This window comes from Propithecus coquereli, unplaced genomic scaffold, assembly GCF_000956105.1.
Source record: "Propithecus coquereli isolate 6110/MARCELLA unplaced genomic scaffold, Pcoq_1.0 Scaffold10, whole genome shotgun sequence".
Taxonomy (NCBI): domain Eukaryota; kingdom Metazoa; phylum Chordata; class Mammalia; order Primates; family Indriidae; genus Propithecus; species Propithecus coquereli.
This window is the reverse complement of record NW_012133858.1, coordinates 6,979,735-6,995,140: the sequence shown is the minus strand read 5'-3', so window position 1 is coordinate 6,995,140 and position 15,406 is coordinate 6,979,735. Positions and strand designations below refer to the sequence as shown.

At 39.8% G+C, this 15,406-nt stretch overlaps 1 protein-coding gene across 1 annotated transcript in view; it reads left to right on the top strand.

Annotated features, from left to right (window-relative positions):
- The window catches only part of LMLN (leishmanolysin-like (metallopeptidase M8 family)), an 87,836-nt gene extending 75,063 nt beyond the window's left edge, over positions 1-12,773 (top strand). The window contains exons 14-16 of the mRNA XM_012639672.1: positions 466-596; positions 7,996-8,206; positions 12,443-12,773. Coding sequence (XP_012495126.1) covers positions 466-596; positions 7,996-8,206; positions 12,443-12,543 — 443 coding nt within the window. The 3' untranslated portion in view covers positions 12,544-12,773. The remainder of the gene's footprint in view (positions 1-465; positions 597-7,995; positions 8,207-12,442) is intronic.
- Positions 12,774-15,406: the final 2,633 nt, after the last annotated feature.

Here is a 15,406-nt window from a genome sequence, read left to right as displayed (position 1 = left end):
GTCACTTGGAGGTGACTCCTATTTAGACTACCAGTGAAGGTGATTCTTATCTTGATATCTAGTGATTTTTTTTTTTTAGAGCCAAGGTCTCGCTGTGTTGCCCAGGCTGGTCTCAAACTCCTGGCTTGATGTTCTCCTCCTGCCTCCCAAAGTGCTGGGATTATAGACGTGAGCCACCACTCCTGGCGATCTAGTAATTCTTAGTGCCAGTTCCTCTGTATATCTAACCAAGATAACTTTGGGCCCAGTTTTTTCCCCTTGCTTCTGATACAGTAATTTTCTCCCACTAATCCCTTTATTGAGAACCCAGTTTGAGTTTGAAGTCCTATTTATCTTAATTTTTTTTAATTTAAAATTTCCATTAAACACATTTAATTTTTAAAGCAACTTTTAATCATAAACAGGGAATGCTTGTTCTTTGAGCCAAAAATCAATTATTAAGGAGAATTTTTTGATTTACTTTAGAAATTTTTAAAAACTATGGTGCTGAAAAGTATGGACCTCATTCAGTGTGTCTAATTCAGAAATCCGCATTTGTCATGGAAAAGTGTGAGAGGAAGCTGAGTTATCCAGACTGGGGAAGTGGATGTTATCAGGTAAACTATATGTTATTAATTATACCATATGTTATGTATTTTTTTTCTTTTATGGTTTTTGTATTTTAAAATATATATTTTCATGTAGTTAATTTACTGATCAATAATTTAACTCATTTATGTAAATATTAGTTTGGATGCTCATGTCTTGTGAAAATATTGTCATTTCTTTGAGAAAAATTGTTTCTTTTCATTTGTTTAAAAATGTATATAGTTGTGATATATCAGTAGGTTTTATAATTTATTTCTGGGCATATATTGTAAGGAAATAGTGTTAAATATGTAATTTTATTGAGCAAATATTTGTAATGGAAAAAATGCGCAATTTTATTTCAAAAGTTCTGAAGAATGCACAAGTTGTAAGATTTAATCAATTGCTAATTAATAATAGGTTGTTTCCTTTGAAATTAGAAATCTAAAGGATGCAAAATATAATTTTCTTAATTATCTTGTTTGCACATCTGATATTAAATGACCGCATCACCTTAGTAAGAACTTATCAAGATACAGGGATTCTGTAACTTAGGAGCATCCAACTGTTTTTAATTTTTTTTAATGTTTATATCATTTCTCTGAGAATCCAACTTAATATTCCACACCCTATAATGGATGTCAGGGTGGAGAGTATGATCCTGAGAACCGAAGAATAAGCACTCCTTGTGCCATTTCAACTGCAGGAGCTAAAGGGACTTTTGTAATTGGAAATTTCGTATTTTTAACTTTTTCTTTGGTAACAACTTTATTGAGATCTATTTTACACACCGTATGATTTATATAAAATCAGCTTTTGAATCTTACAAAAGACAATTAGAAATAAACATTTTCCAGCTGTAATCTGATACTGTAATCTATCAAATCACTTTTCAATAAATTCTATTAAAGATGTTTATATTGACTAAATATATAGTGTTAACCCAATTGTAATCATACTACATAATTTTGTTTTACTGACCTCACTTAGTACTTCTTATGGGGGACAAAACACCTTTTCCAAGTTTTTCTAAAATAATAATTCTGTTGTTAGTAACATTGATGGAACATTGCATCATATTAAAATATTATAATTAGGAAAGTCACTTACCTATTATATACTGAGTTTATTTTCCCTTTTTACCATTTAAAAATGCTTTTATGTTTACATATTTTACTTTTTAAAATTCACTTTCTGAAATAAATTTCCATAAGTTGAGAATATTACGTGAAAGGGGATGAAACTAGAACAGTGACAACTACAATAGGAGCGTGACCTTTTCAGACTCTTTTAATGTTTTATCAACCCCCCATTGCTGTGAAGGGATTATACAAATTTAAATACCATCTGCAAAGATTGAGTTTACTTTGTTTTCCTATACCTTGTGTTGTCAGATAATTTTGCTAATTTAGTAGTAAGCACTGTTTATGTGGAGAAAATATGTTTGATTTCTTAACAATTAACATATGAATTAGCTATTTTACTTTTGAGGGGTTTTTTTCTTATTTTGACAGAAAAATTGCAGGAGTGATACAATTTTTTTTTCTGAGCCATTTCACTACAAGTTGCAGACATGCTACCCCTTCATCCCTAAATACTTTAATGCTATTTCTTATAAACAAAGGATATCCTCCTACATAACTACACTACTACTAAAAAAACAGGAAATTAACATTGATACATATAAGTCTCATACACTGTCTTAGTGCATTCAGGCTACTGTAACGAAATACCATAAACTGAGTAGCTGATAAGCAACGGAAATGTATTTGTCACAGTTCTGCACGCTGTGAAGTCCAAGATCAGGGCACTGACATGTTCAGTGTCTGGTGAGGGCCAACTTTCTGGATCACAGATGGCACCTTCTAGTTGTGTCTTCATGGTAGAAGAGGGAAAGGACACAAATATTCAAGACCTCATTCAAGTTTCACCAGTTGCCCCAATGATTTTTTTTTTTTTTTTCCCGAAACAGAGTCTTGCTCTGTCACCCTAGCAAGAATGCAGTGGCATCATTATAGTTTAGTGCAACCTCAACCTCCTGGGCTCAAGCAGTCCTCCTATCTCAGCCTCTCAAATAGCTGGGACTATAGGCGTGCACTACCACGCACGTCCTCTATTTTCTGTAGGGATGGGTTCTCGCTCTTGCTTAGGCTGGTCTTGAACTCCAGACCTCAAGCGATCCTCCCTCCTCAGCCTCCCAGAGTGCTAGGATTACAGGCATGAGCCACTGCACCCATTCCCAATCATCTTTTTGGCAGTAGGATCTGATCTAATATCACATGTCACATTTAGTTATCTTGTCTCTGATCTCCTTCAGTGTGAAAAAGAAGGAGTTCCAGTTATTTTTAGTGGAGTGTATATTTAGAGGTCAAGATCTGGGTGCTTAAATGTACTGCTCATTGCCATTGAGGTGTAGCTATTTCCCATCTGTCTTGGTGAACAAAGCTGGGAACAGCCCTGTGGCAGGGCATTTGTTTGGGGCCTTATCGAGTATTTGTTTTGAGACACCTTTTGGGGGTGGAAGTCATGAGGTTGAGTGGAACTAGGGAACTTGGTTTAAATTTGGAGCTTTTTTGTGGTTCCCAGGGAACAGGGGGTCTAGGCCACCATTTGGGGAGGGTTTTGAACCTTCTACCCATTTGGGGTGGCATTTATTCCCTTTGGATTCCCATTTGTGAATCTTCTAGCCCTGTGGCAGGGCATTTGAGGCACCGTTTGGAGGTGGCATTTGTCCCCTTTGGATTCCCATTCGCTTGATAGGCCCTGGTATTTTTGTATCCCCTGTATTGTCTGTTATTGTGAGTTTTGTTGCAACATAAGGAAGCTCCATCTCAAATACCCTTGGGAAAAACATCGGCTGAATGGTTAACTTCTAGCTATGAACCTATATGTAAAGAGAATGGTGTTATTGTAATCCAGTGTACGTGCTGGAGTTTGAGAAGTGGCTGTTAAATGAAAAATTCCTATTCGATTGATAGGCCATGGCATTTTAGATTATTTGTGTTGGGAATTCCTATATTGTTTATGAGTTTTTGTCTGGTTAGTGTTTGTACCTATGTCTAAAGATTATTGTGATACCATTTGTCTGGAGTGCAAGGAAAAGTGATGGTTGATGGTCTGTGGTATATCCTGAGCTATTGGTTCTTTTAAGATTCAGAGCTCTAATGGTCAACCTGCCACTATAGAGTAAAAATGTTGCATCTCAAGTTCTGTGCTTGAGATAATTTATCTCAAACAATCGACCATTGTTTATGGTAGACAAAATGATCTGTGTTTGTGTGATTTTCGATAAATGAGGTCCTCCTGCCAGAACCCCCACAGCTGGCCAGGGTGAGGCGCTGGGTAGGGCCACAGCCCAGGGGCAGACCTGGCAGGAGGGAGGACCAGTGCACATGGCCTGCTGCTGAGCGGCACACAGCAAAGGGCAAGGAACACCTGCTGCTGCCACCATCTTGGCACCATGGGAGGGGCCAAGGAGGGCACTACCTAAAGTGCCTCTTCAGTCCCATGCCCAGTAAATTATGACTCGGGGATTGGAATGGTCTCTCCTAGCAGCAAACTCAATTTCAGCCAAAGGGAACCCCTAGCTGTAGCAGGGTAATTTCTGGCAATATCAGATTAGAGAGCTTGAGTATGCAAGAATAGCCAGCAGGGTCCTTTGGGACAGTAAAAAGGAAAAGGCGAAAAAGCCACCCCAGACTGACTTTTTGTGAAGAAGAAGGACCTTGAAAGGAACATGGCCCAAAATTGCAAAAGACTCTGGGTGGCAGGAAGCCTCCAGGAGAGCAAATAGTTTTTTTAAGTCTAGGACTCAGAAGGCGAAGGAGGGAGCCCAGAGCCCCCTGCCTCCAAATATCCCCACAGGAGCCCTGGGCAAAATTGACAATGGGGACTTGATTGGCACTAGCTGCATGGACAGAAGCAGTCTGGGGACCCCTTGCCCCGGCCACCACCCCGATCCTTGACTCTTGGCACCAGCCGTGCCTGGTGCTCTGTGAGCCAGACAAGGGATGGCGGGGAAGGGGCTAGGTAGCAATGGGGCAGCCATAGACAAGTGGCAGCTGAGAAACTTGTCACAGCAGGCCCAAGAGGCAGACCTGGATAAGCAGCAGGAGTACCAGGAGTTGTTTCAGAAGAAGCAGAAGCTCACCTCCAGGGTGGCACCACCAAGCTCCTGCTGGATGAATACCAGGGCCTGTTGAAATATACAGGAAGTTTGGGCCTCAGCAAGCCTACTCATGATTACAGCATTGGCAAGAAGAAAACTACCTAAAGTGAGTAAAGATATTATGTATGCCACCAAAGTAATGGCCCTAATACAGGCCGTGGCTGAGCCCAAACAGGTGGCCAGCATGACAAAAAGAAATCAGGCCGCTGGTAGAGCTGCTAAGAAGGTTGCTAGAGGTGATCTCTTCCTCGGGGCCTTGATACCCTGGCTAGATTTGGATCCCCTTTAAAACTAAAGACTGGGTCTCTGACATTTGGGATGGCACAACTAAATGGAAATAGAATTCTCATAGACTTGTCTGCTACCCAAAGCTTTGGTTCGGCCTCTTGTGAGGCACCTACATAAATACACACATTGGGAGTGTGATGCCTTGATGGATTTGGTGGGACCTCATTTGAGAGGACCCCGTTTACAACTAACTGTTTATGTACTTGGGGCGGTCCAAGGACAAAAAGGCAACCCACTACACAGGGAGCCCAGCATGTGGGGGTCCACCCTTTTGATGACTGGCAGTTTTACTCAGATGCCTAGGCTTATATTGGTAGATACCTTTTCAGGCTGGGTAGAGGCTTGGCCTACCTGGAGGAAAGAAAGGAGTGTCTGAGGTTACTGGAGTCCTTCTGGAGGAACTCACTCAGAGTTGGGCTCCTACCAGGAGCTGACAGGGCCTTCATCGAGTTCCTGCACGTGTGTAGGAATAGGCCTTGGAGGATGATGGGATGACAGGCATCAACAGTCCAGGGAAAGAGGCCAAGCAAATGGAAAACAACATGCTGGTGATGGAGGCTGTAGACAGACGGCTATAGAGACAGCTTGACAGCTCAAGGTATCACCATGTTTGGCTACTCCATGGCAGTGGCCATTGGGGGAATCTTTGCTTCCTGCTGTCTACACCTGTATCTACTGCACAATGCCCTCTGGTTGCCCATAAACTTTTTTGAGTGGCCCCCAAGTGGGAACCTGGTGAACCGTTTCTCCAAAAAGCTGGACATGGTGGACTCAATGATCCCACAGGTCATCAGAATGTTCATAGGCTCCTTTGAACAGAGCAATAATGGACCCTCCTTTGTAGTGGAGGTAACCCAGCAAGTAAACAAAGCCCTACATCTAGAATGGAAACTACATGGAACCCACCTAAAATGGGATAAGGTATTGCCACTTGCCCTCCTCTGGATAAGGGTAGCCCTTTAGAAGCAGGCTTAAGTTAAGCCCCTAAAAAAATAGTTTACGAGAGGCCCTTCCTAGTGTCCCAAGATAAGTATGGTAATATAACCATGAGTAAAAGAAAGTAGAATAAAATAATATGTCAAATGAGTGGGTTAGGTGCTAACCACTATACATGAGTTTGCCTTTTTCAGGTCCCTGCCTCAGTTGGAAACAGAAAAGTGAAAGGGACCTTATGAAGTGCCTCTAACAATTCATACCTCGTTAAAATTGTTATTAATAGAAGTGAAATCTTGGTTCCATCATACCAAAGTAAAGAGGTGTAGCCCCCAGTGGGGGGACTCCCCTTAGGTGATCTTAAGTATCAGTGTGAGAAAAAGAAAAAAATAAAAATGTTATTATTTTCACTAATCTTCCTTTGGTTATTTGTTCCATCTGTAGGATTAGAGGGACAACTCCTTAGTGAGGATATCCCCAGGCTATCACCTTTTCTGTTGATCTGTCTTGCTGATGGGTGTATTATCCTAAACCTCATTTGGTACAAGTATTTCTGAACATGATTTCTGAATTTACAGAAGCCAATCTTTCGGATCACCTAACAGCGTTCAACTAATAGCTTCTCACTCACAGGTCCTGTGTTTCTTTCTTATCCATCCCTGTATTAGACATTGTGTGCAAGGCAACAGTCCATTTCACCTTGTCAGTCCTCACAGTTGTAATTATTGCTTATGCCCTTTTTCACCTGATAATATGTACTTTCCATCTACAACATCACCCCAATTCAGCAGAAGTAGTTTAATGATTACATCACCCCTTCTCTCAGAGATATGAAAGGATAAAATTGACAGTGGGGAATATGTAACAGAGAAAATGTCCTGAAAAGGGGTAAAAAGTGCTTTCTGTCTCTTCAAAACCCCCTCACCCTTTTTGAGAACTAAAACCTACATCCCTGCCTCAGGCCAGTAGTGAGGAGGGACAGGAGAGTGTCCTTTGTTCTTTGTGCCACAGGAGGTAGCTTGGGGGAATGGCCTAGGCAGAGGTCATGAGATTGTCTTAGCTGAAGATAGCATGAATCCAGGCAGAGGTCAGGAGATTATCTTAGCCAAAGATGGGATTATGGGATTAATCAGAACCTTTAAAACTCTGTGCTTTTGCTCAGAGGCAGAATGTTGGTACTTTGAGACAAGAGTCTGCTAGCCTCCTCACTTGCCAACAAATTAATAACCTCCTTTCCTTCTCAAAAAAAAAAAAAATTAGTGACTTGAGAGAGTGACATGATTGATGGCTATTTGATAGAGATTTAAGCTGAAGTATATGAGGATACTGAAATTTACAGAAATGTTATTCTCTATAACTTTGCTTCAGGGGTCTGTGAATTCAGATTGTATTTAAAGCACTGTGTGTGTGCTCCCTTGTATATATTTTTTTTTTTTTTCAGGAAAAGTGTCCATAGCTTCCATCAGATTCTTAAAAAGGTGCTAGACTCAAACTTTAAGAATTACTGCCACAGAGTGAAATTCTTTTAGACCCTAAATAACTCTCTTTATATGAGGTTAAAGATATGCCTATATCCCACATTGTATTGTATAGCCAATAGTTTTAGTAAATTTTTTTTTTTTTTTTTTGAGACAGAGTCTCGCTCTGTTGCCCAGGCTGGAGTGCCGTGGCATCAGGCTAGCTCATAGCAACCTCCAACTCCTGGGCTCAAGGGATCCTCCTGCCTCAGCCTCCCGAGTAGCTGGGACTACAGGCATGTGCCACCATGCCCAGCTAATTTTTTGTATATAGTTCTAGTTATCCAGCTAATTTCTTTCTATTTTTAGTAGAGACGGGGTCTCGCTCTTGCTCAGGCTGGTCTCAAACTCCTGACCTCGAGTGATCCACCCGCCTCAGCCTCCCAGAGTGCTAGGATTACAGGCGTGAGCCAGCATGCCTGGCCAGTTTTAGTAAATTTTAACACAATTTCCTGCAGTTGAAGGATAAATCTTATATTATAGAATCTTACCTGATTTTTTGTTGTTGTTTTCTATTTGAAGGTTTCTTGTTCACCTCAAGGTCTGAATGTTTGGGTCCAAGATACTTCATATTTGTGTAGTCGAGCTGGGCAGGTCCTCCCTGTCAGTATTCAGATGAATGGCTGGATTCATGATGGAAACCTGCTCTGTCCATCGTGTTGGGACTTCTGTGAGCTCTGTCCACCAGAAACAGATCCTCCAGCTACTAACCTGACCCGAGCTCTACCACTGGGTAAGTACTCTCTGTGGTTGGAATAAAGAGGAAAAAGTAAAGAGGAGGACTTTTCTTACAAGATGTTGAAAATCCACTTTAAGGGAACTCTACAACAAGTTGAGATTCATTTCTTCTGATGGGAGTTTTATGGAAAAATCCTCCGTCCCAGTTGTTAGAAATCTAAGGAAGGTAAATTTGACATTCAGATTCAGTAAGGGCAAGAGGAAGGAACCTTTCTTTGTATAGAACCTCCGAGTTACACAAAATTATTCATTGAAAGTTACAAAAAATGAATGTTTCATCCATTCATTTGGAAATTAAGAGTAAACAAAATTTTGCTCATTAAATAAAAAAAGCAATTAAGTATTTTTTAGTTATATCATAACCAGCTGAAATGAAAGTGAAGGAAAGACACTGGAAAAGATACTCAAAAAAGGAATTGACAGAACCATAAAGAAGAGAAAGATATAAAGAGACATAAATACACACAGAGTGAGATAGAAAGACATAGGCTGGCAAAGACAGGGGGGTTTTCATTGAGGGACATTATAGTATACTCATTCCGTAAGACACTGGAGAGTAGAATTAGGACCAAGAGATTGAAGTTGTAAGGAGACGGATTCCAATTAAATCCTTTAGAACTAGGAGGGGAATGCAAAGGACAGCCTGGAGAAGAATGCACTCCCCATAATTGGAGATATTCAGACTGAGTCTAATGACCCACTGCTAAGAGTTATAAAAGCAGAATTCATAAATTCTCAATAAAAGCTTTGATTTAAATGATCTATGAGATTTTATGGAATTTTGACGTTTTTAATATGAACAACAAAAATCTTATGCAATATTTTGTTTTCTCAACTGGAAATATTTTTTAAATGGAACTGCATCACCCTTTGCCTGTTCCCTGCTCTAGTTGAAAATAGAAGGCTACATTCAGTTTCAAGTTAAAGTTTCTTCACCTCTAAGATTAACTTCCTTTCTTTTGAAAATCCTAGGGGTTTTGTCCCCCCAGGGGACTATAAGTGGAGATTAGTACTTGAGTTGGGCGTCCCCCAGACCACCGCCAGGTTTGTTGGTTCACTAAAGGACTCACAGGACTCAGCTCCTTGTCCTTCTCATGGCTAAGATTTGTTAAAGCAAAAGGATGCAAAGCAAAATCAGCAAAGGGAAAAGATTCATGGGGCCAAGTTCTGAGGAAACCAATTCCCCGATACCAGCTAAGAGCCAGCCTTGCAAACAGAACTTTCTAAGGATAGTAGTCTCAGGCCTGCTATGTTAAGTCTTTTCTGCACAGTACTCCAGTGAATCAGCAGAGTTTTCTGCAGTTACAATAGTAATAATACAATGAATTATTTGAAATAATGTAAAATCTTAGGTTGTTTGATGTGGTATACAGTAAATGTAGTGTTACAGATGCTCAGTTAACTTTTACTTTGAATGGGAAGCTGGTAGGATCAATTTATTTTGTTATTTTTGTTAAATTGCTTTGAGTAGAATTAGAGGGCTCTACTGGTCCATAAATACTAGATGGTTTTAATGGAGTTGCCATCCGCAGACCTAATCTTAGATTTAACTATAAGAAACTATCACCATCTTGTTGCCAAAGAGATGAGCAGGGATCCAGACAATTAGCGCTTAGAGTTGAGATAAAGAGAATTACCTCCAGCTGGTTGAAGGGTGAGACTCTTAGGAGTACAGAAGAATGTGCAGGAATGAAGAGAAAGGGATACCAGGTCAAGGGGCTATGAATTGATGAAGTTGACACCCTTGAAGCATGACAAAGACAAGTGAGCTGTCATTAATGTTTTAATAGCTTGTTAGATTTTAGTACCAACAGTGAATAAACAATAGCTAGCTCTCCTGCCTGTTTCCTTTGGGCCAAATTGAGAATCAGGAGATAAAGGGACATGCCTATGTTAGTGACACCAGGGTCCTTTCCTTACTCCAGGTAAGACCTAATTTAATGCTCTAGACCAGAATGTGTTGAATAGGATTTTCTGGGGTGATGGGAATGTTCTGTAATTTGCACTGTCCAATACAATAGTCACTAGCCACATGTGACTATAGTGCATGTGAAATGCAGATAGTGTGATTCAGGAACCAAATTTTTGCTTTTATTTGATTTTAAATAGCAGATAAAGCTAGTAGCTACCACATTGGACCTTGCAGCTCTAGGTCAGAGATTCTCAAACTTTAGCATGTGTCAGAATCATGTTAAAACACAGATTGCTGGGCCTCACCTCCAGAGTTTCTGATTGAGAAGTTCTGGGTTGGGGCCTGATAATTTGCATTTTTAACAAGTTCCCAAGTGATACTGATGTTGTTAGTCCAGGGGTCACACTTTGAGAAGCACTGTTCTCAGCTGTTAATAAATTGGCTATTCATAGAATTTGTATACTAACAAAATCACATTTGTAACAAATATAAGTTGATTCCACTGGGGAAAAATAGAAGTTTCCATGGGTTAACTGGATTACATGCAGTGAAATAACTTTTTAAAATACTGTTCCAGGCTAGGCGCAGTGGCTCACACCTGTAATAATCCCAACAATTTGGGAGGCAGGAGGATCACTTGTGGCCAGAAGTCCAAGACCAGCCTAGGCAAGATAGTGAGACTCCCTTTCTTAAAAAAATTATCCTGGTGTGGTGGGGTGCACCCCGTACTCCCACCCATTCAGGAGGCTCAGATGGAAGGATCACTTGACCCCATGCTTCAGGGTTACAGTGAGATACATTTGGGCTGCTACACTCCAGGCTGGATGATGGAACAAGACCTTGTCTCTTAAGAAAATTAATGTTCCACACCGTATAGTGCTCAAAGAGCAGGCTGCAATGCCTTGATACTATCATTCTGTTCATCATTCTGTAGCTGAAGACCAGCCCTGTTTTTCTTATGTTTTTAAACAAGTTAGACTTGAACCTTGGTTGATCTTTAAAGACCCATCTTTGTTGTTCAAAATATTAAAAAGGACAACTCATCCTAAAATAAGGTCAACTTGGCCTCATCTTTCTATTGCTGTAAAAATATTTCCATCAGGAGAATTATTTTGGGAAATAGTTTACGTATGATAATAGCTCATGGCTAAATTAAAACATGCCTCTAGTGCCCAAAGCTCATAGAATTTTCTGCTATTTCCAAAGCAAGCCTGAGGTAATATGGATGGATGGGTAGATATTTAGAAATAGGACTATATATCCTGATTTGCCCAAGAGAGTCCATGTGCCTGTTGTCCTGGTATAATTATTAATAGTGTTCCCTTGTATTTTCAAAATGTACTAATTTGGTGGCCGGGTACGGTAGCTCATGCCTGTAATCCTAGCACTCTGGGAGGCTGAGTCAGGAGGATCACTTGAGGCCAAGAGTTCGAGACCAGCCTGATCAAGTGCGAAACCCGGTCTCTACCAAAAATAGAAGAAATTAGCCAGGTGTCATGGTGTGCGCCTGTAGAGGCTGAGACAGGAACATCACTCGAGCCCAGGACTTTGAGGTTGCAGTGAGCTATGATGATGCCACTGCACTCTAACCAGGGCAATCGAGTGAGATTCTGTTTCAAAATAAAAAAAAAACAAAAACAGTACTAGTTTGGAGTGCTAAATTATATGGTCACCTTAGTTAGAAGGGACATAAAAGAATAATAAAGTTCTTCATCCCATCTCAGAAGAGCCAAGATGTTCATTTACTTTCCTGTGTATCATCCTTACTTTTTTTTTTTTTCCCCCAAACATGATCTTGCTCTGTCACCCAGGTTGGAGTGCAGTGACCTGATTATAGCTCCTTGTAACCTTGAATTCCTGGGCTCAGGCAATCTTCCTACCTCAGCCTCCCGAGTAGGTGGCACTACAGGCGTGTGCCACCATGCCCGGCTAATTTTTTTTATTCATCTTTAGCTTTGTTGGGATACTACCCTAAGACACTTTTTTCTTTTCCTGGGGGCCATTTTTTAACCTTGACATGGTGGTTACATCTTTTTTTCCTCTGTATATATTCTATTCTTCCTCCATAATATATATTAAAAAAAAACTTTGCGGATCTGGGTTTCAGGAAGTCACTCTTTTAATAAAAAGTGTTTTTCTTGAGGTAAAATACACACATATAATTTACCATGTTTACCATTTTTAAGTGTACAGTTCAGTGGTAATAAATAGATTTAGGAAGCTACTGTTGACTAGGCTGTCCTCGTCTGTCAATATTTAGCTGGTATGATTTATCCCAAAAATGGCTATAGAGAGTCAATTTTTTGTTTTCAATTCCAGATCTCTGTTCCCGTTCCTCTAATTTGGTGGTCACCCTCTGGCTTCTGCTAGGCAATCTGTTTCCTCTGCTGGCTGGATTCCTTCTGTGTGTGTGGCACTAGGAATGCCAAAGTGAATTCTCAAGATATTCCTTTATGTCATGTTCCCGTGAACAAAGCACAACGTGTGGGTGTGTGCCAACCTGTGCAGATGGCAGAAGTGGCATTCCTGACTTTGGCTGGGAAGTGTTGGCCACAATCAGACCTCGAAGCAAAGCGGTCACTCCTCATCAGCAACCCAACCACCTCAGAGCTTAGAGAAGAAGAAGGAATTTCAAGTCACTAAAATTACATATTTTTCAGGATGCATAATCTTCCTGAAGTTTTCCTTTGAAAGTGGGATAATTGGTGGAATTTTCAGAGTGATTACATACCTCAGCATTTTCATGAACCTGAAACGATGGGAGAGTTCATCATAAATACTGCATTAACTTAAACAACAACTAGTTATTGCAAGATTGTAAGTTGTGGATCTTGTCCTCAAAACTAGAAATTGTCCTTTGATTTACAGAAGATAACTGAATTGGGATTTCTGTGTCACTATTGTACCCATTTGAAACGTAATGGGTTTACATGGTACACTTAAATCATTCTTCTCAGTGTTTATTCTAAAGAGTTTTTTTGAAATGATGTTTTGTTAAATCTTATGATTTAACCATGTTTGCCTTTTTTTGCCAGCCGTGTGGCAGTTTACTACTGAACTGTTGTCCTGTGTCGTAGCCCTCTGTACTCACTGATGGTCAGAGCTCAGCCTTCCAGTTGTATTCTCCATTCGTTTCACAACGACTTGAAAAAATGTGGACGCAGAGAGTAAAATATCCTGCCCCGTAATAATATTGAAGACATGCAAACAGAAGAAAACAATTATTATGTTTTTCAGATTGTAACTGTTTTACAGTTACAACACCTGTAATCCAACAAAAACAGAACTATTCCTTTTTGACCAATGAAGATAAAAAGAAATTCTGGTATAGCAGGTATGGCATTATTTTCAAGTGTGCTAAGAAATTGTTACAGAAGAGTTGCTAATATCTGAAAATTACATATAATCAGAAAAATATAAGTGTGAGTTGTTTACTAATAGCAAAGTGTAGGTTGGTGTAGAGCCTATCCAGTAGGGCCCACTTTACCACATAACATAAGGCTCAGTCCACAGAAGTTGGAAGACTGCCTTTGCTTTGAATATCCTTTACCTCCTGCATTTGACACGCCTTCTGTCACTACATAGATTCTGGGCCACAGAAGCAATTATACTCTGGGACCAGAGCTTACCAACCCCATTAACTAATTCCAATTTGAAATTCTTTAATGATGGGCAATGCCCAGATTTTCTCTTTAAAGCTAATGAAGTCCTGCGGCATATAAACACAACCGTTGGACAAGCTCCCTCTCTTCTTCCCTCCCTCTCTTCTTTTCAGGCAGCATATAGTTATTGAGTACTCCATTTAAGAAATTGTGCTAAGTGAGCAAAGCAGCATAATTACTAGGAATTAATTCTGGAGCCAGGCATGGTGGCTCACACCTATACTTCAGCTACTTGGGAGGCTGAAGTGGGAGGATGGCTTGAGCCCAGGAGTTCGAGACCAATGATACAGCAAGACCCCATCTCTTAAAAAGAAAAAAAAGAATTCCAACTGACTATTTGGCACTGGAGCCAAATATCGGCCCCCAACATAAAGAAAAGTCACTTTTTAAAAAAATGTACAAATTTAAAAGTACGTATTTGCATGCAGTTCTAAATTGGAGGTATTTGTCATTGTAAAAAACTGGGAGTCTCAAACTTAGTCAACTTCAGCTGTGGAGAAGCCAATATAGCTTGTCGTTCCAGACCTCTAATCCAGAAATCTGAAATCCAGAAGGCTCCAAAATCCAAAACTTTTTGAGCACCAACATGACACCACAATTGGAAAATTCCACACATAAGTACTTAACACAAACTTTGTTTCATGCACAAAATTATTAAAAATATTGTACAAGATTACCTTTGGGCTATGTATATAAAGTATATGTGAAACATAAGTGAATTTCATGTTCACGCTTGGATCTCCTCCCCAAGATATCTCATTATGTATAGGCAAATGTTCCAAAATTCAAAAAAATCCAAAATCCATGACACTCTGCTCCCAAGCATTTCAGATAAGGGACATTTAACCTAGAGTAACCGTCTGCAGACCAGTGCTCAGATTTTGCCTATCTCATACATACTATAAATTGTTCAAGGTCAGAGAGAAGTGAAGAGTATATTTTTACAGAAACTTATAATCTAAACTTTATACCTATTATGATTATGAATCATCCTGTGAAGCTATATAAAGAATTTCACCAAAAATACAATGGATTAATAATATATTTGAGATTCTCAGTGATAGGTTCAACTATATTTTGACTGTTGTGCAGTAATACCATTTAGGTAGTATTGTTTCCGAGCATGGTGCTTTTTATACTTGAAATTGCTTTATTTTTTATTGATATAATTATATTTGCACTGATGACTTTGTGGTGAAAATATTATAAATGACATTTTTGTATATATATTTATGAAGCTTGGAATCTGGTGGCCCGGTGTTTTCTTGCACAAATGTAAAACCTGATCACGTATGTAAAGAAATCTTGAGTTTCCGAGGGTAACTAACTGCGTTGATGTCGCTCTTCCTCTTCAGTAAGGGTTGAACTCGGTTCCTTATCACTGATTCTGCATAGTGTGCTCAGCAAGACTTAGGACTCTGAACCTGTAAGAAATTTTAACAGGCATGTTTTAGTCACTTAGAATGTGACAGTCAAGCAAAGAGTTTTCAAATCTGAGATGTCAGTGCAGAATTATTAGTGTAGAATTCAGCTGTGAACTGAAGAATTGGAATATATTGATATCCTGTGGCAGGTTATGCCCTTGTGTTAGGAGGACAAGACCAAGCCCCTGGTCAAGAGA